At 41.8% G+C, this 15620-nt stretch overlaps 1 protein-coding gene across 4 annotated transcripts in view; it reads right to left on the reverse strand.

Moving 5' to 3' along the window:
* Positions 1 to 15289, reverse strand: part of ECHDC1 (ethylmalonyl-CoA decarboxylase 1) — a 42250-nt gene extending 26961 nt beyond the window's left edge. The window contains exons 1-3 of one of the 4 annotated variants that reach the window (XM_069851815.1): positions 15152 to 15289; positions 7650 to 7871; positions 3122 to 3264 (exon numbers count right to left, since the gene is read on the reverse strand). In XM_069851815.1, the coding sequence (XP_069707916.1) occupies positions 3122 to 3264; positions 7650 to 7871; positions 15152 to 15242 (456 nt within the window). In that variant the 5' untranslated portion in view covers positions 15243 to 15289. Of the gene's footprint in view, positions 1 to 3121; positions 3265 to 7649; positions 7883 to 9264; positions 11649 to 12951; positions 12975 to 15151 lie in introns of those variants that run through there. The other 3 variants (XM_069851817.1, XM_069851818.1, XM_069851816.1) reach the window with 3 other exon arrangements.
* Between the last annotated feature and the right edge of the window lie 331 nt (positions 15290 to 15620).

Genomic DNA, 15620 nt, shown 5'->3' on the forward strand with positions numbered 1-15620 from the left:
GTGTTCTTACTGGACTATCTAATTAAAATTCATTTTACTCATAGAATCATAAAATAGTTTGTGTTGTAAGGAGCCTCAAAGATCATCTAGTTCCAACCCCCCTGCAATGGGCAGGGACACCTTCCACTAGACAGTGTTGCTCAAAGCATCATTCAACCTGGCTTTGAACATATCCAGAGATGAGGCATCCATAACTTCTCTGGGCACCTTTTTCCAGTGCCTCTAACAGTAAAGAATTTTTTCATTATATCTGAACTAAATCTACCTTCTTTCAGTTCAAAGCCATTATCCCTTTTCTGTCACAATAGGCCCTGCTACAAAGTCCCTGTCCAGGTATCCTATAGGCCCCCTTTAGATACTAGAAGGCTGCTGTAAGGTCTTCCCAGAGACTTTTCATCTCCAGGCTGAGCAATCCCAATTCTCAGCCTGTCTTCATAGCAGAGGTGCTCTAGCTTTCTGATCATCTTCATGACCCTCCTCTGAACCTGCTCCAACAGGTCCATGCCCTTTACGTTAGGGACCATAGAGCTGGATGCAGCACTCGGATCTCACCAGAGCAGAAGAGCACACGTCCAGCTTTTCATCCACCCGTATCTCCAAATCCTTCTCGGCAGGGTTGCTCTTAATTCCTTCATTCTCCACTCTGCATTGATACCAGGGGTTGCCCTGACCCAGGTGCAGGACCTTGCACTTGGCCTTGTTGAACTTCATGAGGTTTACGTAGGCCCAGCCTCTCAAGCCTGTCCAGGTCCCTCTGGATGGCATCCCTTCCCTCCAGCAAGTCGACCACACCACACAGCTTGGTGTCATCAGCAAACTTGCAGAGGGTGCACTCAAAGCCACTGTCCACGTCTCCGACAAAGATGTTAAACGACGCCAGTCCCACTCTGTCAACACTTTAAGGAATGCCACTTGTCACTGACCACAACTCTTTGAGTGCAACCATCCAGCCAATTACTTATCCACCGAGTGGTCTGTCTATGAAATCCATGTCTCCAATTTGGAGACAACAATGTCATGCAGGGTAGTGTTGAATGCTTTCCACAAGTCCAGAGAGATGATGTTGGTTGCTCTTCCCTTATCCACCAATGCTGTAAACCCATCGTAGAAGGACATCAAACTCATCAGGCAAAATGTGCCTTGTCACCAGTCACCTCTTAATTTTCCATGTGCCTCAGCAGTTTCCACGAGGATCTGCTTCATGATCTTGCCAAGCACAGAGGTGAGACTGACCAGCCTGTTGTTCCCTGGCTCTTCCATTTTCCCCCTTTTTAAAAATGGAGGTTACATTTCCCCTTTTCCAGTCTGTGGGAACTTCACTGAATTGCCACAGCTTCTCAAGTATGATGGATAATGGCTGAGCAACTTCATCTGCCAGTTCCCTCAGGACCTGCTGATGCATCTCATCAAGTCTCATGGACTTGTGCACCTTCAGATTCCTTCGATGGTCTCAAAGGTGATCTCCTGTAGTGGGTGGTTCTTCATTCTCCCAACCTCTGCCTTTGCCTTCTGCACCTTAGGCAGTGGCCAGAGCACTTGCTTGTGAACAATGTGGCAAGAAGTTGTGGAGTACCTCAGCCTTCTCCATATCCTGTATAACCAGGTCTCCTGTTGCCTTCCAAAGAGGGCCCACATTCTCCCTAGTCTTCCTGTTATCACCAATGTACTAAAGAAGTTTTTCTTGTTGCCCTTGATGTCCCTGGCCAGATTTAATTCTATTAGGGCTTCAGCTTTCCTAACCTGACCCCTGGGTGCTCGGACAATTTCTCTGTATTCCTCCCAGGCTACCTGCCCTTGCTTCGACCCTCTGTAAGCATCTTCTTTTGAGTTTATGTTTGTCCAGGAGTTCCTTGTTCATCCATGCAAGCCTCCCAACATTTTTGTCTGACTTCCTCTTTGTTGGGATGCATGGCTGCTGAGCTTGGAGGAGGTGATCCTTGACTATTAACTAGCTTTCTTGAGCTCTTCTTCCCTTCAGGGCTTCATCTCATGGTACTATACCAAGTAGATTCCCAAAGAGGCCAAAGGCTACTTTCTTCAAGTCCAGGGTAGTGAGCGTGCTGTGTGCCCTCCTCCCTGCCCTAAGGATGTTGAACCCCACCATCTTATGGTCACTGCAATCACTGCTGTTGAGCTTCACGTTCCCCACCAGCCCCTCCTTGTTGATGAGAACAAGGTCCAGCATAGCACCTCTCCTCATCATCTCCTCTATTACTTGGAGAAAGCAGTTATCATCAATGCATTCCAGGAACGTCCTGGATTGCTTATACCCTGCTGTGTTGTACCTCCAACAGATACCAGGGTATAGATATTGGTATTTTGATTTTTTTTAATTAATTTGCATAGGCAAATCCTGAAACTTGAAATGGACACGAGCTCCAGGATGACAGTTGCAACTGCAAACCAGGACATAAGAGCAGCACAGAAAGGCCCCCTTCCCCTGCAGCTGACAAAGTCCTATTTCATACATTGTCAAGAACCACGTATTAACCTATAAAAAGAATGACAGCTCACATGAAAGTTGTCAAGACAGGCTGGCATGAATGCAAAACTGCCATCAAACCTGGATGGCTTCAGCCCCATAGTTACATGCTTGACTTAACTGACTAGACTACAAGATCAATGGCAAAGCTTTACAACACAAGAATTGCATCCTTCCTTCCATTTTATGCAGGTCCAAGCACAGTTCTGACAAAATCGACACCTTTCTGTAACAGCAGCCATCAGCTTAAATCTGGTTTGACTTTATAATACATGGGAAATGATTACTTGTATCTGCTTTTAAAGGTCAAACTATTGAAGCGCATGTTATTTGATGTGTAAATTCGCTATCTACTGCTCTGAGTAATAACATTTTTAAAAGAAAAGGCTAAAAAGAATACGTAATGTAGGAATTTAGTGTTATGAATGAATTCTGGTAACACTTAAGCCATGTTTTAAAGGGTCTGCCAACACCTTTTTTAACTATTAAAAGCTCCATTCTGTGACTTACATGTAAAAATTCCAGCTGAGGGATAGTACAACACCTCTATCTGAAAGAGATTTCAGAATACCACAAAGCTGATTTTTTCTTCAAAAAGCTGATTTTTTTTTCAAAAACTTAATTTGCATCACTACTTGCCTGGGAATTGGATATCGCTTTGACGGCGTTCAAATCAGATCCTGAGCAAAAGGTGTTTCCTGCACCATAGATGATAAGGCCTTTGCCATCCTTCCAGTTTTCCAGTTCAGTTACCCTCTCCTGGAGCTCTACCATCATAGTGCCTGTCACAAGACGGGAGAAGAAAAACTTGTAAGAAGAATTTATTATCACTCCTAAGTTTTACATTATATTTTTCACCATCGAAACCAAGTTATAATTAAAATGTGATGGGCTTAAAAACACAGTGGAAAGCATCACCTTACATCCCACACACAAGCACTTGCATATGTTTTTTTCCTCAAACATGCAATTCCTGAAATTCTGAAACTTGTTCCTCAATTTGTATTTGTCACAGCGTGTCACAGTGTAAGACCCAGTCCCAAAATGCAGAAATAAAACAAAGCCTATCTTGTACAAAAAGTATTTAAGAAGGGAGTTTCTGTGAAGATGGGGTAGTTCGCCCCTGTTGACCCACTGGAGGGAAGGCAGCCTCTACAGAGGGATCTGGACAGGCTGAATCAATGGGCAAAGGTCAATTTTATAGGGTTCAACAACGCTCAGTGTCAGGTTCTGCACTTGGGCCACAACAACCACATGCAATGCTACAGGTTTGGGGATGAACAGCTGGAAAGCTGCCTGGCAGAAAAGGATCTGGGGTGTTGGTTGACAGTAGCTGAACATGAGCCGGCGCTACGCCCAGGTGGCACGAAGGCCAATAGCATCCTGGGTTGTAACAGAAACAGTGTGGACAGCAGGACTAGGGAAATGATTATGACCCTGTATAGTAGGCCCTGGTGAGGCCTAGTACCCTGTGTTCAGTTTTGGGCCCCTCACTATAAGGAAGACATTGAGGTGCTGGAGCATGTGTAAAGAAGGGCAACAAAGCTGGTGAAAAGTCTGGACCGTAAGTCTTATGAGGGAACTGGGACTGTTTAGCCTGGAGAAAAGCAGGCTGAGGGGAGACCTTAATTGTTCTCTACAACTACATGAAAGGAAATTGTTTTGAGGCAGGTGCTAGTCTCATCTCCAAAGTAACAAGTTATCCCTTGATGGGAGTAAACGGCCTCAAGTTGTGCCAGAGGAGGTTTCAACTAGGTATTAGGAAATATTACTTCACCAAAAGGCTTCAAATAATAATCTTCTTGCAAGCTCTCCTAATTTGGGGTCACCTGACAATTTCAGAAGTTCACCTTCTATTCCCTCATCGCAGCCATGAATGAAAATACTAAGCAGAACTAGCTCTAGATTACATTTTTTGTGGGTCTTCACTTGAAATGTTTTCCTAGCCTGAGAGTACACTGAACAACTGCAAATGCTGCTGTTTAAATGCACGTTCATCAACCCCATGGATTTCACTTTTTGCATATTTGCCAAGTTTTCTTATAAGAAAGGTATTTGGGCTGGCATCCAAGCTTTACTAGTCGAGACTCACAACCTTTGTGGTGCTTTTAATAGCCAAAGCACTAAGGTACTGAAGACTCTTTTCACAGAGTATGATAAGCCAAAAATAGAGAGTTAAAAAACGAAATATATGAGGCAGTTAGATGCAACAGCAGGGGACAAGAGACACTGGCCAGAGTCTGTCCTATCCTCCTGAAAGAGGATCCCTTCCATTACTGGCAACACTGAACTATTTTACCAACAGATATAGTCCATAATGGCTGATATAATGAGGAAGACACAATACTAAAGCAAATTCTCATCTGCCAGTCTTGGTCCTTCATTATTTGATACCAAATAACAATACCATTATTTGAGTTCATGCTCTTCACAGAACTAAATCTACTTGGAATAATAATTTGTTCGTATTTTATTTATGATTTGAGAATAAATGCTCTAAAGTAAATTCTGGAAAATAAAATTATCAGCATTATTATCCAATTGCTGCAGGCTGGCTTCGTTCTCTTTTAAATTAAATTCAACTTCAGTTCAGCAAGAGGTTAGGCTGCTGAAATTGGTTCCACAAGGCTTAAACTGACATTATTAGCATTTGTTTCCAAAGATACTATTTCAAACAGGTGGCTATCAGATTCCAATTAAGAAGAGAAAAAAGGCATAACAACCTCCACATTGCCCATTAGCAACATGCCAACAATTTTGTTCTGCTTTTGGTTCCATGAGTTGCTCAAGCTTAGAATAAACATAATTCCTTTGAGATAAAAAAGCTGCCGTGTAAAGTAAATGCCTGGCAAACAGGATTTCTCTCAACAGTTTAATGATGTTTTGCAGCTTTCTAAAGGAAACGTACACATTTATACAAATTCACATCTGCCACTATCCAGAAGCTTTGAGATACAGAATCAACAGAATTTCTTTGAGGGGAGTTATCTACTGGCTCTGGCTGACAAAGTAAACCAGATCTTGCTGGGGCAATTTAGGAGTTGCGAATCCCATCTCTCCTTCCTACTTCTCCTGAAGGATGTTACTTCATAGATAACAAAATTAAAGGGATCAGGGGCTTGCTAGTTCCTCAGCAACTACAGTTTACAGACAGCAATGTTAAGACGAAATAAAGATCAGTATAAATTAATATGCCATACCACCCACTGCACTAGCCAGGAGGCCAGTATGATTTCGCTTCTACTCTTTCCTCCTGTAACAACAGATGTCTCTGGCAGAGGTGTAGAGTAGAAAGAAGCAGTAATCCAAAGTAAGATTTTTCAAAGCAAATTTTTGTGGCTCTTGCCTAGCAAAATGGAGTACTGCTCTCTACAAGTAGTGTAAAACAGAACTGCATGGTCCCATGGCTCATTTGCTATATGTTAATCAGGTTCTGCAACAAAGATAGAACTATTAATTTCCTCACAGTTTTTTGTAGCTCCTCTTAGCTATCAGAGTACCTCATTCACATACACTAGTAATTTATTTACACAGCAGTTCTAGAAGGAGAGATTATTTTACAGACCACTAAGCCAGAGATAAAATATCTGCCAATTTTGGGTGCTCAATTTCAGATGTGTGATATGATTTCAGTATATTAACATTACAGAGCATTTTGTATAGTCAAAGTGCAGCTACCAGTGGCCTAAAGACCAGCTGTAACTACTCAGCACTTTGACAAATGAGTTCACCCCAAAAATGGTGAATATTGTTGTAAGCATCAATGAGAGTTTAGTTTAAGCAATTTAACTTGTGTTACATCTGATCTCCATAGCAGACTGGGCTTTATCTGTCCTTCCTGTTTCCGTTATCACCTCTAATTTTTCATGCACCTTTCAACTTCCACAACAAATAAGCTAAGGACACATAGTCCATAAGCTGTACCTTGCATAAATCTATTTTGAATCAAAAGTAAAAATCAACCTGTAGAAACAAAGGGAACAGCAAATTAATTATGACTGTCCTTCTGAATGCCTCCCTCTTAGCATACACATTATTAAACACTCTCCATGCTAACACTTTTTAGCTACAACTTGTAAAGTTAGGCAATCATTTTATACATGTGTTTTTAAAGGGAAACAAAAGAGAAACTGCAGACACAGTTAGGCGCATTACCACTAATTCTGTTGTTCTCCCAGGTTCCCTGCCTTTCAGCTTAAAATTATTAGTTGAAGGATTAGACTGACATTCTCTGCTTTGCGAGTGGGCTGCAAACATATTTGCTGACAGCAAAGGAACAGTGAGAACTTAGCAGTAAAATAGAACAGCAAAAAAAGAAATTAACAAGATGACACCAATGCATCCATTTCAAAATATTAAGGGACAAGGCATTCTTGCAGTAAAGGCTTATGCACAGCTCAAGCTCAGGCAGATCCAGGCCCTGAATCCGTGCCACCTCTGCCTGAAGAGAAAGGCATAAATTGGAATATTCTAGACAGCTAAGGAGAGACAGCAAATATAACTATCTTAGAGATCAAAAGCCTCCTTTAAGACAAGATTAATAACACAGGACTCTTGATTTTGATAGCTAAGTATTGTCCAGTATAAAAGCATATAGAATAGGTTCCTAATCTGCAACATCTGAGAATATTCAGCTCATCTGATCTTTAATTAACCAGGCATTGTTACTTAAGACACAAGACAAATGAAGAAATGGAAGCCAGTTTGGGTGACTGGAAAAGACTGAATTATAGAAGCTTAAGCTACAGGAAATTCTTTAGATAAAGAACAAAGTAGTAAATTCATCCTTTCTACACCACCTACAAGACAAAGATGGTATCTTCTCACCCTCATAAAAGTACCCCATATGTCTCCAAAGCAGCAGAGAAAAAGTGAGATATAGGAAAGAGCACAGTAGCAGAATTGTGCTGACTGAAAAAAAGGTGGGGAAAAGACATCTTCTGCCAGACAGTCCCTGTCTCATTGAGAATATTTTATATTCTCATAATGTTTATGTCAAAGCCACTAAGCAGAGCAGCAGGCATTTGCTGCACATCTCAATAAAGCTTAAACATTTCTTCTTTTAACAAAAGAACAGTAAGGCAAAACTTTTTGTTTAGGCAAAATACTAAAATGGGTAACTGAAGATAAAAAAACCAACCTGTCAATCCCATCAACTAATTAATACCTGTAAAGGCATTCATTAGCTTCGGGTTGTTCAAAGTAAGCAGTCGGACGCCATTGTCTTCTTTGGAGAGGCTGATGGATCCACCAGCAAACTGCTGAAGTTTCTTCTTTATCAATTCTTCCTCATAACCATGAGCAACATTATATAGCGGTGCCCTTCTCTGTTGTAGTATTCTCTCCTTTGTAATCTGAAATAAGTTCTTCCACAGAGAAGCTGCCATTTCTGGAAAGAAACTGAGAAAAAAACATCAGTAAACTTCCTTTGAGATCTACCTCAATCCTGACAGAGAGGGAAGCTGGACAGAAGAATCTAATACAAAGATGATGCAGAAAATCACTGCAGACTGTGTCTGCAAAATTCTTAGTTTGAATCTACTCCCATAAAATTAATAGGAGTTTTATGACATGATTTTAGTAGTTAAGCCACAAACTGGCATATTTAAAAATCTTTTTGTCTAAAAATTACCCAAAAATATCTGGGTGCAGAATATCAAACAGGCTCAAGAACTGCAGTAAGACACTTATATATTCCATTAGACCAACATATTCCATTAGACCAACCTATTCTGTACTGATCTTCCAAATTCTCCTCCATCCACCAAAATACCCCCCCACTCTCCTGTCTTGTGTTGGAGAAATCAAAGCCCTAGTTTTCAGGATCTAGATCTCCTGCTTTTCTGTAAGCAACCATTATGCTGCAAGACTTTTCTGAGAGAAATACTCAAGGAACACAAAAATTAAGAATGCAAGGACATTGAAGTCTATTCCCTGTCGCCTAATTCCATTAACACATTTATCGCACTCCATCTTAACACTATTTAGACTTCCTAGCCTCATGTAGCTAGATGTTTTTCCCAGGTGTCCCAGTAGCTCTTGTTCCACACTGAATTTATCTTGCTTGGACACAGAGCACCCGAAACTGTGCAGTACACCAATGGCTTATTCCTCTGCTATTTCAAATTTACACTGTATGCATGTATAACAGGAAATAACAAAGAAGTCATTATCAAATATTATTCTTGATCTGCAGCTCTGCTTTATTTTATTTACTTTGGGAAAGGGTCTACTGGAGAAAGGTGTTAAAAAGTGATTTGAAAGAAACTGGCTGAAGTCTGCACTGGAACCAGACATCTGAAAAAGTCATCATCTTAGGAGCCACACAGAGTGGGAATCAAGAGAATCAACATAGGACACAAAAAGTTCTGCTCTATTTAAATCTTGCAGTTTGCTAGGTTAGTCCTAGCTTTGCCCTAACCTCCTTTTTAATGGATACAGATGCTCAGAAGACATGGTAGATGCTCACATTTTGGAGAACTGGAAAAAGACCATCTTTGTTTCTTAATCGTATTTGGCAGAAACAACATTCTTTCAAAATTGGCAAGAATCTCTTGGAAAGTTTTTCTAAGGTGAACTCAGAAAACAAACATATTCACTGAGACAGAATTTGGCAAGAGCTATATCTTATGTTATGTTCAGGGCACCTGAGCTTCCAGACTCAAAATTTTTAAAACATTTATTATATCCCGGTGAACAAGCAAACACACATTCACACAATAAAACACACACAATTAGTTCCTAATGAAAGAAGCAAACAATCCTGTAAGGTGCACACTTACCTCGTCTCTAGTTCCACCACCCCACACTGAAGCAAAAAATGCTTCTGTTGGGACAGGTATAATCCTCAGTGAAATGGAAGCAGAGTTTGCACAGTGACCACGTTATGGCACGCAGAGGAGTAGATGAGGTGCCAGGCATTTTCAAAGAGAACCGCCTACACCAGTAGATTTATACCTGTCCTGCCACATTATATGCACCAATACAGCACTATTTCACAAGTTCAACACAAAGAAACTAGTAAGACCCATGTGAGTCTATGCATTATAAGGTCATGTACACAGGAGCAGGCAAAGGGGTCATTTTTATTAACATCTGGTGAGACACTTTGAAGGGTCTTCCGAGTTCCTTACTGAATTCAAGGTTTTACAAATAACTTTTCTACAGTCAAGTGTAAACTAATAAAACTAATTAAAATTTAATCAAGTTAAAATCTGATTGAAGACATGATTTATTACTTCATAAATAATATCATCCAACTGCTGCTGAACGTCAACACTTTCCATCTATGCACATCCTAATATTGTCTGCAACATTTCAGCCATCACTTTTCAGATCTTTTAAAATGGCTTCACTTGGTAAAATTTTATTTAAGAGTAAAACCAGGTTTTCAAAGCTCACTTCTCAGCTAAGTGACTCTTTTTATGTTCAGGCTCTCAGAAGAGAAACAGCCTTCAATTTTCCCTGAAACTTCACTAGTCATTCCCAAACACACATTCACACAATAAAACTTTCCACCCAGCTACTAGTTTTTGCCCAGGAGGGAACAAATATTGAAAATATGGATAGTGCAGGCTCTTGTTGCAAACTGTAGTTGAAAAATTAGGTCCCAGCTCTTAATGAATATAAAACTTCCCAAATCCTCACAAGAAGACAGGCTAGATTTAATTTTCTAGGAAGCCACAACGATTGGATTGCAAGCAAAGGAGGAGAATAAGAGTCTATTATCATAGAAGCATTGAATGGTTTGGGTTGGAAGGGACCTCAAAGATCATCCAGCTCCAATCCCCCTGCTATAGGCAGAGACCTCCCACTACCATCAGGTTGCTCAAAGCCTCATCCAACCTGTCCTTGAACACCTCCAGGGATGCAGCGCCCATGCCTTCTCTGGGCAACTTGTGCAACTGACTCACCACCCTCACAGTAAAACCTTTCTTTTTTATATCTAGTATTCTGTTAACCTAACTCCCTGCCAAATTATACTTGTTTGATCACTTTTATACTACCTAGGTTTCTCATATCAAAAAATGTACAGAGCAAAACATACTTAAGATATGGAAATTTTATTCCACCAGAAAAAAGACTGTCATTTTCAGCTACGAGGTTATATGCATTAACAGCTCTTTAATATTATCACTATGGTAATAAAGAGCATCTGCAAGTGCGGGATTAGAAAACAAATTGGACATCACTGCCTGCTGATCATGACTCATGATTAATGACTCATGCAAGGTATTATCATTGAATTATTTTCTTTAAAACCACTTCTTAGAGTACCAGTCAGTACCCTGTAGTTTTTTAATAAAAATGGGATTATTTTAACAGCTCAGCCTGAGAAAGCTAACCACTCAGGAAAAGCACAGTATTTAAAATACAGCACTCTGAAACTAAAGGGATTTCTGCTGATCTCTGACAAATATCATCCAAAATGTGAATTAGTATGGAGCACTCACAATCTACACAAGACTGAGAATGATTTTTTCTACTGTAAGTGAAAACAGTGCAGGACAGGGATGTTGCAGCAACCTGCAAAATGCTTTTGGGCAGGTCAAGAGATATTTATTACACTACAATATTCAGACTTTCAGTTTAATATAATTACATCCATTTAAAAACACTTACAGAAATTAAATCTTAGTTTAATTTTAAGAAGTTAGATATGCTATACACATTCACATCTGTAGCACGCACAGTTTATGCTCAGTTTTTATAGAGCAAAAAAGGGAATAACAAACACGGTGGGCAATTAGCATCTTTCAAATGCTTTAAGAAGTGCAACGTCTTTACATATCACTGGTGACAACTAAGAGATAAGCCAACAGTAGGGATATCAATAGCTGTTTATTCCACAGTTATATCTGTAACCAGTTATTGTACCTCTTACATAAAACAACAGTTTAAATCCCATTTGCACTCAAGTAATTTCATAACACCCTTGCCTGTGGGCTAGCAGACTGTGGGTTAATATCAACACCTATGAAATGTCAACACTTCAGTATCAAAGGAATGATACCTGTTGTGCAAGAGCAATATATGTATCTACAAGCAGACACTCACATACAACATATGTAACAGAGGCCTTCTGAAAGCCTCTGGTAACTGTCTACTTCAAATTCAGCTCACAATGTTAATTAAACAAAAAAAAAAAAACAAAAAAAAAAAAGAGAAAAGACCAGCGTCAATATTCCTTCTCTAATTGGTCAGATTCTTTCTCTTAAAATACATTGCATCAAGCTTCAGGCAATATTGCCAGCTGCAATTGCTACAACACATAAAGATATGCCAGAACAATGGGTAGCAATGTAGGTAGCAATCTCCTGGCTGGCCAGAATAACTAAGACAAACCAGAGAACAGGGTGTTAGGAGCCCAAACGTGCATTTGGGCTGCACGCACAAACAAGAAAAGCTGTAGTACAAAGCAGCTACGCAGAAATAATCAGCAAACACGCAAGCAGGGAAAATTCCAACTCAAAGATAGTGCCTGAATTATTGACACAAGTCACAGAAAAAGAAAATGGGGAGAAAGGATGCACGGATGTGTCTTCAATACATCAGGGAAATAAGCATGACCTTTCACGTGGGGTGGGAAGTGACAGGCGTGATGTGCACATACAGACTTGTGAGTCACCTACAAAAAAACACAAGATGAACTTCTGGTTCTGGATGAAAGTATCCTGAGACAAAGAGCAGCAGAAATAAAGGGATCCAACATAACAAAATCCACAAAAAAAATCTGAAGGAGGAGAAAATGTTCAAGTGACAGAACAAAAAAACAATTACAAAGAGGCACTTCCATGACATTGCCAAAGGCATCAAATGCAGCTGAAAGCTCAAGAAGCATAGGAGAACTTGACTTGATGAAGACCTTCAGCAGCTGCAGTTTCAGTGACAAGCACAGAAGTGCCAAGACAGGTCATGGAGAAAAGGACAGAAGACATGAACTGAAGATGATGATGACAGGATTCACAGTTCAGCCCTGGGTGTGTCTTAGCAGTCACTGTGGAAGGCATTCATCTGTAATAGAGAGCAGCGACCATGACAGTTCAATGCTTCACCAGGTACCTGCAGTGACTGACTAATCAATGGAAAGCAAGTGGTGACCAAGTGCTGAGGACTAGCAGAATTGACCCTATAATGTGAAAGCAGATGAAAGGGCAGGGAGTGAAAGATAAATTATAATCGAAGTGTGAAAACTGTCCATCTGTACAAACAAAAAACCCCAAACTAGTCTGAAAAAAAGCTGAAAATCATTAACACCAACTGACTGGAACCTGGGACAGGGGGCTGGCAGGTGATTGGAGGGGGTAGGGGGCAACTGGAAACAAATAAATTCCAGTGTTGGGCAGAGAGAAGGAATTCAGGAACTGCAAGACCAAAGGGTGCCAGCCTGAATGCAAATCAAAACAAAAGCACAGGTCTCATACCCCCACCTTCAGACACAAGAAAGGTAAAGAGATGATGTCTCTCACCTGCAAGTTTCCTCACAGACAGTGGCTCAATAGGCCAGTGTTGCCAGCTACTATGTCACCACCCATCACCTGAAGGTTACAGAGCACTCCATCTACATCATCTATTAATGTATGTCTCTTCTTCTGGATTAGTTCTGGAATCCTCAACAGAAGAAGGATTTGGAGCTGTTGGAACGGGTCCAGAGGAGGGCTACAAAGATGATCTGAGGGCTGAAGCACCTTCCATATGAGGACAGGCTGACAGAGTTGGGCTTGTTCAGCCTGGAGAAGACTCCGAGATCTTACACAGACCTTCCAGTACCTGAAGGGGGCCTACAAGAAAGTTGGAGAGGGATTATTCATAAAGGCTTGTGGTGATAACATGAGGGGGGAATGGGTATAAACTGGAGAAGGGCAGATTTTGCCTAGGCATTAGGAAGAATTTTTTCACCATGAGAGTGGTGAGGCACTAGAACAGGTTTCCAAGAGAAGTTGTGGATGCCCTATTCCTGGAGGTGTTCAAGGCCAGGTTGGATGGGGCCTTGGATAACCTGATCTAGTGGGATGTCCCTGCCCACGCCAGGGGTTTGGAACTAGATGATCTTTAAGGTTCCTTCCAACCCTAACTATTCTATGATTCTTTCCTTCAGTAATGTGTGGGTTAGGTTAACTTCAACACCTTGCCTGACAGGTTCTTCCCACTCAAATAATTACCAGCTGAGGCAAGCTGAGGGCAGTCACCTCTCCAGCTGTCTTTCCTTCAGCTGGGAGAAAGCAGTGTGCAGCTCTTAAGCTGGCTAAGGGACTAGCAGCAGAATACCTACTGACAAAATGCAACTTATAAATAAAGAAAATTAAACAAGCTTGAGAAATTCCTCTTCCCCAAGAATTAAAATGCATCTCTTTTATGGTGTCTCTATACAAAGCAGAACTCAAATACTGATGCCTTCCCAAAGATTAATACACCTTAAAAACTGTAAAAACCTTTGTAGGCAAGCAGTGTTTTGAATCCCGCTTAGTACATTCATTATTGCTCTCTTTACCACCACCACCAGTACATGCCCTTGCTGACAGCAACACAGCATCCTGATGTCAGAACTGACTGCACAGCACAAGTCTCAGGGGAGTATCTCCTGCTCAGCTGTCATGGCATGGGGAACTAGCAGAAAAACACCAGGACAGTGTGGTGCTTGGCTCCATACATTGAATTTCAGGAACCAATGGCATCGTGCATGGTATAACCCTGGGAAGGAAGTTACAAGACAAGACAGAGATGGGGGGAAAATCCATCCTCCACAGAGGTTTCATGCTTCTGACCTTGTGCAATGCCAAAATCCTGACAAGTGCACTGTAGCACTTGGTCTGACCTAGGAAAGCATTCCTGCCACAGACTACTTTTTATATATTTATGTATTTCAAATCAACAGCCAAGGGAGGGCTCTGTGTCAAACAGGGCCAAAGGTGGCAGTCACTAGCTGTGTCCAAGTAAGACCCAAGGTCTCCGGGTGAAGCTGAGCAAGCGAATAACATTTTCAGGAACACCACCAGCCGCTCTGACACCAACGAGGCTGCCTCACCTTTGCCCCAGTGGCCTTATATTGAAAATGCCAGCAAATAGAATCATAGAATAGTTTGGGTTGGAAGGGAGCTTAAAGATCATCTAGTTCCAACCCCTGCCATGGGCGGAGGCACCTCCCACCAGACCAGGCTGCCCAAGGCCCCATCCAGCCTGGCCTCGAACACCTCCAGGGATGGGGCAGCCACAGCTTCCCTGGGCAACCCGGGCCAGTGTCTCACCACTCTCATGGTGAAGAAATTCTTCCTTATGTCTAGTCTAAATCTGCCCCTCTCGAGTTTATACCCATTACCCCTCTTTCTATCACTACAAGCCTTTGTAAACAGTCCCTCCCCAGCTCTCCTGCAGGCCCCCTTCAGGTACGGGAAAGGTCGCTTTCTAAGACTAGTTTTGGAGGTTTAGAAAGCAAACATCCTTTATCAGTCCTGGGCAACATGAGGGTGCAATCTCCATCAATCACGTGCAGTGACACAAGAGCTGAGGACAGATCATATTTCCTGCTTACATGCATATATATAAATTTTCCCCAAAATCTTATGCATATTATATTACTTTCCAATACTCATTTTAATGCTACTATAAACCTCACAACAGCCAAAACTCTTGCTAATTTGGAGCTCTGGCTCCAGCTCTACCTGACCTCACCTTTGACATGGAGAAAGGGTGCAAACAGAGGTGACTGCAGAAGAAGACACATCTGTTCAGCACCAATCCTATTCACACAAGCCGTTACCATCTCCAGAGAATCAACAGTGTCTGGAAAAACACTGTCTTAAAGAAAACCTGCTCCAGAGCGACATTCTGTCTAACTTTGAAAGAGCACAATTACTTAGATGAAACTTCGCTCTACTTCAGCTTAAATCAAAAATATTCCCCTTCCTGCATCAGGAGCCGCTTCTTGCGTCAGCCCCCGTCGCAGCCCCAGCCCCCCACTTCCCCGTCGCAAGCCCCGGGCCTCCCAGCCAGGGCAGCGCCGAGCCGGAACCAGCGGACACTAACCTACCCCGCGCCGGGCCCTGCGCGGTGCTGCGAGAAAAGCCTTCCCGCCGGGAACCGCGGCCGCGCCGCGCCGGGCCGGGGAGTCCTACAGCGGTTTGGGTTGGAAGGGAGCTTA

The sequence above is a fragment of the Phaenicophaeus curvirostris genome, chromosome 2 (genome assembly GCF_032191515.1).
Source record: "Phaenicophaeus curvirostris isolate KB17595 chromosome 2, BPBGC_Pcur_1.0, whole genome shotgun sequence".
NCBI classification, from domain to species: Eukaryota; Metazoa; Chordata; class Aves; order Cuculiformes; family Cuculidae; genus Phaenicophaeus; species Phaenicophaeus curvirostris.